At 38.2% G+C, this 13,157-nt stretch overlaps 1 protein-coding gene across 14 annotated transcripts in view; it reads left to right on the top strand.

The window, feature by feature from the left end:
* Positions 1 to 13,157, top strand: part of OPA1 (OPA1 mitochondrial dynamin like GTPase) — a 94,619-nt gene that overhangs the window by 47,292 nt on the left and 34,170 nt on the right. For all 14 annotated transcript variants that reach the window (XM_036347735.1, XM_036347737.1, XM_036347733.1 and 11 more), the window contains 4 exons: positions 6,448 to 6,613; positions 8,245 to 8,397; positions 11,474 to 11,582; positions 12,075 to 12,154. In XM_036347735.1, the coding sequence (XP_036203628.1) occupies positions 6,448 to 6,613; positions 8,245 to 8,397; positions 11,474 to 11,582; positions 12,075 to 12,154 (508 nt within the window). The remainder of the gene's footprint in view (positions 1 to 6,447; positions 6,614 to 8,244; positions 8,398 to 11,473; positions 11,583 to 12,074; positions 12,155 to 13,157) is intronic.

The following is a 13,157-nucleotide window of genomic DNA, read 5'->3' as shown; positions in this document are numbered from 1 at the left end:
TGAATATAAGCAAGACATAGATTATTCTGGGCCTTACAAGCCAAGTTCAGAAGACTGGAATTTATCCTATGAGCAGTGAAGGCCATTGAGGAGGTTTAGGTCAGATTTGCATTTTAGAAATATCTTTGTAGTTGAGAAAATGGAAAACAGGTGGAGAAAATTGTAAGCAAGGAGGCAGTTGTTGTAGTAATCTAGACAAGACATCATAGTGGATTGAGTTTGAATGGTGGTTGTGCAAGTGGAGAAGTGGAGACATTCTGAGATATTTAATAGGTTACCTAGAAGATAGAATTGACAGGATTTAGTGATTGGATGCAAAAGTAATGGAGAAGAGGCAATTAAACAGAGAGTACATCGACATCCAGTAATTACGTTGTTAGGAGTCTATGGAATCAAGATAAATTTGACAAAGATGAGCACATAAGAATCTTTACCATGGTTTTGTTTATAAGTGTAAAAAAATTGAAGTGTGAAAAAACTTGTTCACTATTTGGAAACATGTAATATTTGATGTATCCATAGATGGATTACTGTAGAGCCATTGAAAAATATAGGATGTTGACATGGAAAACTGTATGATGTACTTTTAAGTTTAAAAAAGTATTTATAAAGCAGTATGTGTAATGATCTACTTGTGTAAATATACATATACACAAGCATTAACTTTTTAAAATGACAACTTAAGCTGTAAATAGTGGTTGTCTACTGAAAGAGGAATTGTGGATGGGTGTTTACTTTTTCTGTGTTGGTTGAAATTAGTATATGGAATAAGTCCTCTGCATTAAAAGAAAAAATTTCCATTTTAAAAATTTATTAAATTAAAATCGAGAGTAGGGAAGGTTCCTGGAGATAAAGAGGATAGTAAATATGACTATAATTTGAGTTGTAGTTTGTATATTTGTGGGATTTATCCTGTATGTTGGCAAAACTTAGTATAAAGAAGTCTGCAGTCACATGGAACATATGCTGGGAAAATGTTCGATGTGAGTAGGGATACAAGTAAGCATAGTGGATGGTATAAGAGGCTGTGTTTTTTTACATGAGAATTGGGAACTAATGGTCCAGAAGAGAAATGGTGGGGGGAGGAAAACATAGCTTCTGCTTCCTAACTCTGAAGCACAGTCAACTAATTAATGAGCAGCTTCCACTCAGCAGAATTTGAGGATGATTACTGTCCATAGGAAGAGTCAAGAGAGGTTTGAAGATGCAAGGAAAAGGGAAAGAGTGAGAATGTAAAATGATTTGTGTTATGGAGCAGAGTCTTGCATCACAATAAATCACAATAAAAATTACTGTAATGGTGGGGGCAGGGGAGTCTAGACAGATGACAGCAGCTTGATGACAAAAAAGCCAGTGGGGGAAGAGGAGGCGGGAGTTGGGAAGAACCAGTGAGGCTTGGGTTGGATAGGTGACATAGCTACCCAGGGTGGGTTGGAAAGCAGTAGGCTCCATTGAGAATGTGGCATTATGCTTGTGAGGATTTGGTGGTCTGAATTTTTGCTATAATCTCCTTGAAATGGTGTCTGGGATGTAGATTCCTGACCCAGAAATTGCTGGGAAGAAATAACAGACCAGGTCTGTTCTGAGGCAGGAGCAGCAGAAAGCTTTAGCAGTCAGAAACTCAGTCATGATCTTTTGTTTATTTTTTCAGAAATTTTCTTAAGTTTGTGTTTAAAATGGCATGTGAATACGGAGGCCCTGACAAGCTTCTTTTCTTTCTTTATTTTTTTAATAAGTCTTTATTGTTCAGATTATTACATTTGTTTATTACATTTGTTCTTCTTTTTCCCCCCATAGCTCCTCTCCACCCGGTTCCCACCCTCCCCTGCCTTTACTCCCCCACCCCCCCCCACCCCACCACTATCCTCGTCCGTAGGTGTACGATTTTTGTCCAGTCTCTTCCCGCACCCCCTACACTCCTTTCCCCCCAAGAATTGTCAGTCCACTCCCTTTCTAAGCCCCTGTTTCTATTCTATTCACCAGTTTATTCTGTTTGTCAGATTTTTTATTCACTTGATTTTTAGAGTCACTTGTTGATAGATATGTATTTGTTGTTACTTTGTTGTTCATAATTTTTAGCTTTACCTTTTTCTTCTTCCTTTTCTTAAAGAATACCCTTCAGTATTTCATATGATACTGGTTTGGTGATGATGAACTCCTTTAGCTTTTTCTTGTCTGTGAAGTTCTTTATCTGACCTTCAATTCTGAATGATAGCTTTGCTGGGTAGAGTAATCTTGGCTCTAGGTTCTTGCTATTCATCACTTTGAATATTTCTTGCCACTCCCTTCTGGCCAGCATAGTTTCTGTTGAGAAATCAGCTGACAGTCGTATGGGTACTCCCTTGTAGGTAACTAACTGTTTTTCTCTTGTTGCTTTTAATCTCTCTTTGTCTTTTGCCCTTGGCATTTTAATTATGATGTGTCTTGGTGTGGTCCTCTTTGGATTCCTTTTGTTTGGGGTTCTCTGCGCTTCCTGGACTTGTAAGTCTATTTCTTTCACCAGGTAGGGGAAGTTTTCTGTCATTATTTCTTCAAATAGGTTTTCAATATCTTGCTCTCTCTCTTCTTCTGGCACCCCAGTAATTGGGATGTTGGTACGCTTGAAGTTGTCCCAGAGGCTCCTTGCGCTATCTTCATATTTTTGTATTTTTTTTTCCTTTTGCTTTTCAGGTTGGGTGTTTTTTGTTTCTTCGTATTTCAAATCTTTGACTTGATTCTTGGGATCCCCTAGTCTGCTGTTGGATCTCTGTATATTATTCTTTATTTCAGTCAGTGTATGCTTCATTTCTAATTGGTCCTTTTTCATATCCTTGAGGGTCTCACTATATTTCTCGGAAGTTTCTAGAAGATTCTTGAGTAACCTTATAACCGTGGTTTTGAACTCTATATCCAGTAGTTTGCTTTCCTCCATTTCTGTCATTTGTGACCTATTTCTTTGTCTCTGCATTTTGGCTGCTTTCCTGTGTTGATAGAATGGCTTTCTGTGCTAGGTGTCCTGTAGGGCCCAGTGGTTCAGCCTCCCTAATTACCTGAGGTGGACACTCTTGGTGCACCCCTTGATGGGCTGTGTGCACAGTCTTGTTATAGTTAAGCCTTGATTGCTGTTGGTATCACTGGGAGGAGTTGACCTCCAGGCCAATTGGCTGTGAGGACCAGTTGTGTCTACAATGGGAGAACTTCTGTGTTGGAAACACCCTTATGGGGCAGGACTTGCTTCATTGGGGCTTTGGTGCTCACTGAGTCTGCCCCCTGAGTGTGTCTGTTATGGATGTGAAGAGTTGTAATCTGGATGGTCTCCCTCTGACCACTGGGTAGACTGGCTCTTGGATCTCCAAGGAGGTTCAAAGTCAACCACTGCCTGAGGCCACCCTGCAGAAGCTACAGAGAGATCTGCAGATTCCTCTTCTTTGTTTGGGGTTTGGAGGTGCCCAGATGAGGCGCAGCTGTGAAGTAATGCAGGCTGCTGAGGAGCTGAGGGCCTTCTTTTGGAATCTCTGGGTTTCTCTGACCCAGCTACAGTTTGACAGTTTTTTAGGCAGAGAAAGGCCAGGCCATTAGTATGCAAAAGCCTCTGTGCACAGCTTGGGTGGGGATATAAATTGGGTGGGGCGGGGTCTCAGGGAATCACCAGGGTGGAGCAAACCGCAATGGCTGCCAGTCTGCTTTGCCTCAGGGAGGTCCTGGGGTCTGTGTCCCTCCACCCTGTGCAGGAACAATGAATGCTGTAAGCACTTCTGCCAGGAAGCCTCCCTCACGTTCCAGCCCAATGCCAGACAGTACAGTTTCTCTCCATATGAGTCTGGGTCCCCAAATTTTTGCCCACAGCTGGAGTTCAGAGCAGTCAGGAGCTTGCATCTCCCTCCCGAATAAAAAAGACAACAGCATACCCAGCTACCAGCCCCTTTCGCGTGCGCCTCCGTACCTCCACACTTCCACCTCCTGCCGAACTCAATGCACTTTTCTCTTTCCTTCTAGTTGTAGAATTTCCATTCAGCCAGCCTTCCCGTGGTTCTGGATGATATTCGTTTTGTCTTTTAGTTATAGTTTTAATGTGGTTGTACGCGGCAGCAAGTTCAGATGTTTACCTATGCCACCATCTTGGTTCTCCTCACAAGCTTCTTTTCTTCAGCTTGCTTCTAGCATTCTCCCATTATTTGTCATGAACAGCATGACTAAATTGACTTTGTCCTCTGGTCCACAGTGGTGTATCCTCTCCTCATATTCTTTTTTTTTTTTTTTTAATTGTATTGATTTCAGAGAAGGAGAGATGGAAAGAAACATCAATGATCAGAGAGAATCATAGATTGGCTGCTACTTGCACATCCCCCACTGGGGATTGAGCCTGCAACCCAGGCATGTGCCCTAACCAGGAATCAAACCATGACCTCCTGGTTCATAGGTCGTTGCTCAGCCACAGAGCCATACCAGCCAGGCCTCATATTCTTTTCTTTACCTGAAAGTTAACAAGAGAAAACCACCAGCTAAGCTCAATAAACTTAATTTTACACAAAATATTAAGTATGAGTAGTCTCGGATAAGAGGGAGTGTTGATCCAAGAAAATTAAGTGTGGCTTTTAGACAGCTGGGATATCTGTTTTTACTACCCTCGGCTTTGTGGCTGTGTTATGCCCAGATTTCAAGACCCCCCAAAGATCCACCAGGGAGCACCAAATCCGATGCAAAAGCAGAGAGTCTTTTATGCAAGCTCGCTTGGTCCCCCCCCCCCCCCGCCTCCATTACTGGATGCAAGAGAGAGCCCCGAGTTCCAAGAGAACAAAGGTTATATAGGGCTAGTTATGGGTGGGCTTAGGGGGTGACGTGGGTTACAGAGATTGGTCATTTAGGTCAGGGTTTTTCATCAGGGTCTTACAGCACAAAGATCAGGAAGTGACCAGCACATGCTGAGGCTTGGGCCGTCCCCCACTATAGCCTTATCAGGACCTTAGCTGCATTCCTGGAGCTTCATTGGTCCACTCAGGTGGTGGTTGGGGGAGTTAGGTCAATACCGGCATTCTTGTGGTCACTCAGAAAAGGAGGGGGCTTGGGCTGAGGGCCCACCCCTACAAGGCAAGATAGGGGAGAGGGAGTGGAGTATGTTTCTGCTTTGTCCTTTCAGCTGCATCCTAGAGGTTGAGGTTACTTTTATATCAAGTGACAGACCACTTGATAAGCAGAATATTTTTGTATATTACATATTTTAGTAGTATGTAGTAGTAGAAATTAGTTTGGAACAAATCAAATAAATATTTGCTTGAGATTTCAGGGGGTTTTTTCTTGATAGAAATAGTTGACATTAGGGGGGTGAGGGCATATGCTGGGGGGTGGGAGCATCTGGGGAGAGCAGTAAGGAATTTAAATTAAAATAAAAAAATAAATACGTAAATAAAAATAAAATATTTTAAAAAAAGGAAAGAAATAGTTCTCTTTTTCTTATTTAGAGATCTGTATTCATGTAAAATATCTTTCAAGGCAGAATTTTCAACTTGGTTGTGCATCCTTTATATCTATTGTTTCTTTAATTATGAAATGTGGTACAATATTACTTAGCAATATTCCATAACATCTCTGTGCTTCATCCTGTGGTCTGATAAATTGTTAAAATTATACCAAGTTTTCAGACTTGGACTCTGGTTCACAGTCAATATGCATAATGTATGTATTAATATTAGGCAAATAAGCCAATGAAAATCTACTTAGAATTATTAGTCATTATGGAAATACAAATTCAAATCACAATGAGATAAACTATAAATCTATTAAAAATGACTGACATTAAAAGAACTAATATACCAAGTGTTGGCAAGATGGAGGATCTAGAGTTCTCATACTCTATTGATGGGAACATAAAATGGTCTGGCCATTTTGGAAAACAGTTTGGCATTACCTTAAAAAATTAAATATATAATTACCATATGAATCACCATTCCACTTATAGAATATTTGCTCAAGAGGAACAAAAGCGTATGTCCATGCAAAGACTTGTACAGGAATGTTCATCGCAGCTTTATTTGTAATGGACAAAAACTGGAAACAACCCAAATGGTCATCTGCAAGTGAATGGGTAAACAGGTTCATATGATGGAATATTACTCATCAGTAAAAAGGAGTGAAGTATTGTTATACATGCCATAGATAAATCTCAAAATAACTATGCTGAGTGAAAAAGACAAAAAATAAGAGTACATGCTGTATGAATGCATTTATATAAAATTATGGGAAATATAAACTAATCTGTAGTGACAAAAAGCAGATCCAGTGGTGACAACTTTTGGGAATGATGGCTAGTTCATTATCTTGATTGTTGTTATGCACAGGTGTCTACATATGTCAACACTTTAAACATGTGCGATTTATTGTAAGTTAATTATACTGCGATAAAGCTGTTTTAATAACTTAATATTATACTTAAATTTGGTGTTCTTGAAATGTTTTCTTTTTAAATTCCAGGGAGGAAATCCTTCAGCAGTCTTTGTGGGAAAGAGTATCAACTCATGTGATTGAAAACATCTATCTTCCAGCTGCACAGACCATGAATTCAGGGACTTTTAATACCACAGTGGACATCAAGCTCAAACAGTGGACTGATAAACAGCTTCCTAATAAAGCAGTAGAGGTTAGGATATAATTTAATTAAATGGGTAAGAAGCATTATCTGAAGGGAGTAGGAGCTGTGAATTTTAAATTTTATTCCCATCACAGCCACTATCTTTCTTTTTGTCTTTATACTCCATTCTTTATTCCTCATATCTGTGTTGGGATTAACCTTAATGCTGCTACCAGTTACTACTGTTATATATCTTTACTAATTGGTATGGTGTTGGTCTGAGGGTATTATTGTTTTCCTCCCCAAAGATAGCATTTAACAAAACTGCCAAAATTTGCAAATATTTCAAATGTGAAACATTTTTAACTTCTTTCGTGGATAAAGACTCCATAAGGAAAATATTTAATGGATAAAACATTTCATGTCTTGATTTTCTGCAAGGCTCAATTATACTTAAATAATTCTTTAGTTTGGATCTTGCCAGAAGGTTAGACCAGAAATTATAAGAAAGTACCTTAAAAAATTTGCATTTCTGTTACCCTACCACTTACTAGCTGTGTGATCCTTGGGCTAGTAGCTTAAGGTTTCTGATTCCTCATCTATAAAAATAGGGCTGATAATGTTGCCTATCTCACCGATTGTTACAGGAGTAAATGAGTTAATGTATATAAAATACTTAGACAATGCCTGGCCCATAGTAACTATTCAGTAAATGCCAGTGCTGTTATGATGGCGATGATGATGACCTCCATTCAAGGTGATCAGCCATGCATATCACTCTGAAGCACGAGTGTTCCAGCTAAGAGTCTGCCTCCGGTACTTCTGTTTGAGGATGCTCATGAAATTAGAATCAGTGTTAAGAATAATTTTGTTTTTCATACCTACCTTAGAAACAAAATGTCAGTCTCTGATTATTCAGGTGTATTTCACCCCTTTCCTATCCTGTTCCAGATATAGCTTCTTCACCGCTCTTCTCAGTTTCCTTATGCCTCCCTTTCTAAGAACACTTGTGGTCATACTGCCCCAGCTATGTGCTGCTGACCCCTGCCCACTTCTCTGCACATTTACCCCTGATAATTAGCACTGGTGCCACCACTTCACTAGCTGTCCTCACTACCAGCCCTGACGTTTTTCTGGGCCCTACCTCATGATAGGATATTTTTATATCCTACGGTTCAAGCAGTGGAAGTGGTCATAGAAATGGCAATGATTCTGTCTCCTGCCGGCTCTGCCCCTTCACACCTGGGTGTGGTAAAAGATGCAGATCTGGTGAAGGTCAGGAAACATTGATTTTAATACTTCACTATGTATTTTTGTACAGGTACCTTTCTTCATGCCATAATTTCTTAATGTTTGAAATGAAGAGGGCTAAATATAAAATGCTGTTTTGACACTGCTCTTTTCTTTCACTATTCATCTTTCACTCTCAATTTTTAAATATTAGATACTAATTTTAAAAAACGTAAAGCACTGTGTATGTCTGTCAACACATGCCAGGAATTCAAATCTATCCCACCAGCTGCCAGTGTAGATGTCTAGGCCAGAGTTTATATTTGTTGATGGTTGTCTTAATGCAGTTTCATAATGTCTTTTCTGATAAGCTGACCTATCACATCTGACTTAAGTTCATGTGTGTATTTTTCATGTTATAAATTAAATAAAAGTATGTAGTATAATTTTTTTCTTTTAAATAATTCTAGGTTGCTTGGGAGACACTACAAGAAGAGTTTTCCCGCTTCATGACAGAACCAAAAGGAAAAGAGCATGATGACATATTTGATAAACTGAAAGAGGCTGTTAAGGAAGAAAGTATCAAACGCCACAAGTGGAATGACTTTGCAGAGGACAGTTTGGTATGTTGTTTGTATATTAGGGTGTCAGCCTCATATGTTTATGTAATTTCTCAAATTGATACTTTTATAAGAAATGTTTTATATGACTAAATTAGATTCTGAATTTAAAATAATGAAGGAAAGAAATAGATTTATGATCTGTAATTGACCCTTTGACATTTCTCTGCCCTTCTGTAATTGCCTTCTGTTATTTCTTGCTTGGTTATCATTTTAGAAAAAAAGCAAACTTCTCAGTAAACAGGCTTCTATAAACTTCAACAGGTTGTTATCCATTAGCCTGAACTAATAGAGGTTAGCTGCTTCTCGGTTTACTTTCTGGTAAGGAATTAGATGCATTGATTTTCAGTGGATTTGAGTCATAAAATGTTAGACTCCTAAATCATAATGCTAACTACCATGTGTTGAATGCTTACCAGGTACCAGAAACTGCTGTGTATTTTGTAAGCATTCTTTTATTTCATTCTTTTTTTTTTTTCAGAGACTAAACCAACTTTATTTTATAACAGTATTACTAAAAGCAAAATATCATTTAAAAGAACTTGAAGCTGCCATAAATCTAATCTTGCATCCTAACTATACATAGATCAAAAGCAAAAGAAAAAAATGTTCAATACAGTTAATAGTCCCTATCAGGTCTCTGGTGTCAGCCTTAAATGGTCTGGTTTCCTGTAACCATCAGAAAACCACCACAGCCCCTACCAACTCCTCTCCCCAGTGTCCTCAAACCTGTGTGAATGAATCATCAGGCTATCTGAAAGAGATAGACCTACTCAATAACACAAGGTCGGCTTTACATGTAGACAGGGAGCTTTAGTACAAAGCAAGTGTTCTGCACAAATGTTCAAACAATGGAAAGTACTGAAATTTGGACATGTTAAGAAAGGAAGCGCCAAGGTTTTAAGCTGCCTGAATACTTTATTAGAAAGGAAGAAACTGTTTTCTCTTTCTCCTCCCTCCTGTTTCTGGAATGCTGCTGAAGAGCGCGTGTGCCTGAGAAGAGTTGGCACTGAGGTGCGGCGGGGTCTCTACACACAGTGCGTGGTCACTGAGCTTCTTCACAATTCCCCAGTCTGGACACCCTCTGACTTCTAGTTCTACTAAGAGTAGAAAGTTGAAGGACAGGAAAGTCAAAAGGGTTCAGTATAAAAAATATCCCCAATGAATTTGTCAAACATTAGGAAAGTGTCAAGATGTAAGAAATGCTTTTAATCTGTATTAATAATTTCTCATACAGTACATTTACTGCAGTCTGAAAACTCTGTAAATATTTACTGTAATTCAGTGGGAACTCAATGGGAGGAACCTGGAAGAAGGAAAACCATGATTCAAATTAGTCACATAGTTTCCTTTGTGCACAACAGTACCTGTTCCATTGAACAGCATTTGCCAGCTGGGCTGCTCTGTTCACCAGCATTTGGATCAAATGAGTCATATAATGCAGGTAGTAAACAGGAAATAAAACAAAACCCCCTGATTAAAAAAAAGAAATAGAAAGAACCAAGAATATTTAGAAGTAGTTATAAAATAAAATACATATTGAATGTGAGGGAACAGTGTAGACCAGAGCTGTTAAGGTAAGGTTTGGCATTGGTATTTTAATTCTTCAGGCTTCTGGTCATTACCAGCTATGGTATAAATTCAGTGAATTATCGGTGTGGCATTACAACCTGAAATGGTCAGAAGTCTTCCGGTTCACTAAGTTGAATGTTGTTCAGTAATGAATTTCTTACCGTACTTTTCCCTTTCCTCCGCCTCCCTTTCTGTGAGCACCACCACTCTCATGACCGACATATCGGGTACTGCTCTGAGGCTTCCCTGGGCCTGGGCCGGCGCCTGGGCCTGATCACTGTCTGCATCTCCGGAGATCACGATGTTTTTCTCAATTCTTGTTTCAGATAGTCCACCTTTTATAGTCGTGGTGATGTGTGTGGTGGTTGTTGTCAATAAGGAATCAAATGTGATGGTTGTGCAGTCAGTAACATGCCCAAGTCACCAGCAGCCCCACCATCAATCTGGGGAGACTTCAATGTGATGTTTTTGGTCAAAGTTTGGACACTAGGGACTTCCTTGGTGGAGATTTCTGTCCTTTGTGAGGCATCAGAAATTGTTACCATCTCTGACTTTACCACGGGTGGCTTTGAAAAACAAATAATTTGTGGCAAACATCAGTGTCACCATGAGATACCTCTCTGTTAACTTTATGTTGCTCATCTTGCTTAATAGCACCTTCGTGAACACTCTCTCTGCAGATCTCTTTGGGACAACTACATGTTCCTGGATCACTATTTCTGCCTACACTGGCTCCTCACTCCACCATCTGAAAAATCTTCTGTTATATGTAACAGTCTTCTCACCATAACCCAAACCTTACTAAACACCTGCTCTGCTCAGACAAAGGCACTGTCTTCCAGGAAAATGCATATCTGACTGTGGGCTGGTTGTAATTATAATTTTTTGGAATAAATAATATTTATCTTCATATTTGAAAACTGTATTTATTCTTGTTAGCTGCCTTATTAAGATTGGCTTTTTGAGAGAATAGTGCCATTTTCATTTATTCAACAATTAAAAAATTTGAAAACTAGTTTTTTCATGATAAATAACGTTTGCTTGTGATTGATTGTTTAGACCTTTTAAGCTTCCCTCCATTGCATTTTTCAATGCTGTTACTAGTGAGATAATGGTTATTATTTTTATCCTCTCTTTTTGGAAATGCTAACACATAGGTCATATGATAAATAGGAGAGGTAGAGATGATCTGAATCATTAACTCCTAAATACTAGGGTTCTAGGTGTTAGATTTTATGTAGTTAAATGTGTACTATGCCCCTCTCCAGCCCCCCACAATGATCTTAGAGATGGTCAGCTCATTTAATTTGGGCTAGGAGAAATTCTCCGCTGTTGTTTTTTTAGACAGAAAGCTGGCAAATAGGCAGATACTAGGAACTCCTGCATTTGTGTGGGAGGGACATGCTTTATGTCATTTTAGATATTTGCTAAGCTATCGATTTGAATAAAATTACCAAATGATAAGACACAAATCATATTAGCTGTTTTTCTTCCCTTGTTATTTCAGAGGGTTATTCAACATAACGCTTTAGAAGACCGGTCCATATCTGATAAACAGCAGTGGGACGCAGCTATTTACTTCATGGAAGAGGCTCTTCAGGCTCGTCTCAAGGACAGTAAGTAGGGACAGGGATTATGGAGTTTTGAGTAGTTTCTGATGAAGGAATCATCCAACTTCAGAGAACATTTGTAATTTTTAAAAAATTAATATTTCCAGGTCTTTGTTATTAATACTGTAGTTGAAGATTACTTCTGGAATTTTTTTTTTAGTGGACTGCTTAGTTACTACTAAAAATATTAAGTAAATTAGACATAAGTACTGATAATCTAAAAAGCTGTATTCAAACTATTCTAGTGTTTGCTGCTATACTTATGAGAACTTTACAAGAACTTTACAATGAATTGTACTTTTCATTGGTTGTAAACATATATAATTAAATTATTTCTTATATATGCATCCTATTAATCATATAACTTTTTCTTCATCTGACTTTATATTGCTATATCACTTTGAAGTGGTTATGAAAGCAAGAATATTAGTTGTAATTTCTGTACTTGGTAAATGACAAAATTCATGATGAATTTAAATTTTTCTTTCAATCGTTTAGCTGAAAATGCAATTGAAAACATGGTGGGTCCAGATTGGAAAAAGAGGTGGCTGTACTGGAAGAATCGGACCCAAGAACAGGTAAAAACAAACAAATCTGCCCTTATGATGATATAATTTTGGTCATTTTAGTTCAGGCAGTAAAATATAACCTATGCATGCCTCTGCACCAGTCTTAATAATTTCAAATGTTTATGTCAGCCTTTCTAAAATGTAAAATCTTTAGAATAAACAGTAAACTATGAATGAAAGTATTTATAAGTAAAGTAGCTGTGTTAGTAAAAGAAAGAGTTGAATCATGTCCCTTTTGTGGTTGATTGCTTTGTTCATTTCAATTCCCTAAATTGAAGATTATAGTTATGAAAAAAAGGAAAAGAATGACAAAGGTTTCAGAGGATGTAGAATGAATATGATTAGAATAAGAAATATAATAACTTTTTTAACCTTATTCTATTATATTGTCTCTGGATTTTTTGTTAGTTGTCTATTCAAATTATTATATTCTTTTACTTTTTTGTTCCTATATTCACAAAATAAGTATAAAAATTCAGACAGGAAACAAACAGAATTATAGAATTCATTTATTTACATTTAATGAGCACTTCAGAAGAACAAACTGGTAAAGACAAGTGTAAATACCTTTACCAATGAGTAAAAGAGGGAAAATGGGTAAATTATTAAGTATCCCACCCCCACCCTTTTTATTCCTTCCTTATTGTTGTGGCTTCTTTTCCTATCTAGCATTCAGTCTCACCCCACTGTCTCATTCTTGTTCATTCCTTAAATAAACAAGTGTAAATAGAATACATGAATGAAGGCAGTAACGAATCAGGAAAAGAGGTGGCATGTAACACACTTTCTTGTTCCTGAATCCCTGTGATTAGAGAAGGGAGATGAAGATACCTATCAGATGTGAGTCCCAATTTGTCTTAAAATAGTGAAGGGACAGTTCCTCTTCTTTCTGGGATGAATTTGGGGGGCAAGGAATCATTAAGAGACTGAAGGAGAAGCTGAAGAAGTGGTCAGAGTGCCTGGTTGGATGATGCCTGTGTTCAGGGTGCATCAGTCTTCTCTGTGTGCACAT

This window comes from Myotis myotis, unplaced genomic scaffold (genome assembly GCF_014108235.1).
Source record: "Myotis myotis isolate mMyoMyo1 unplaced genomic scaffold, mMyoMyo1.p scaffold_m19_p_2, whole genome shotgun sequence".
Lineage (NCBI taxonomy): Eukaryota > Metazoa > Chordata > Mammalia > Chiroptera > Vespertilionidae > Myotis > Myotis myotis.
This window is presented reverse-complemented; position numbering and strand designations above follow the sequence as displayed.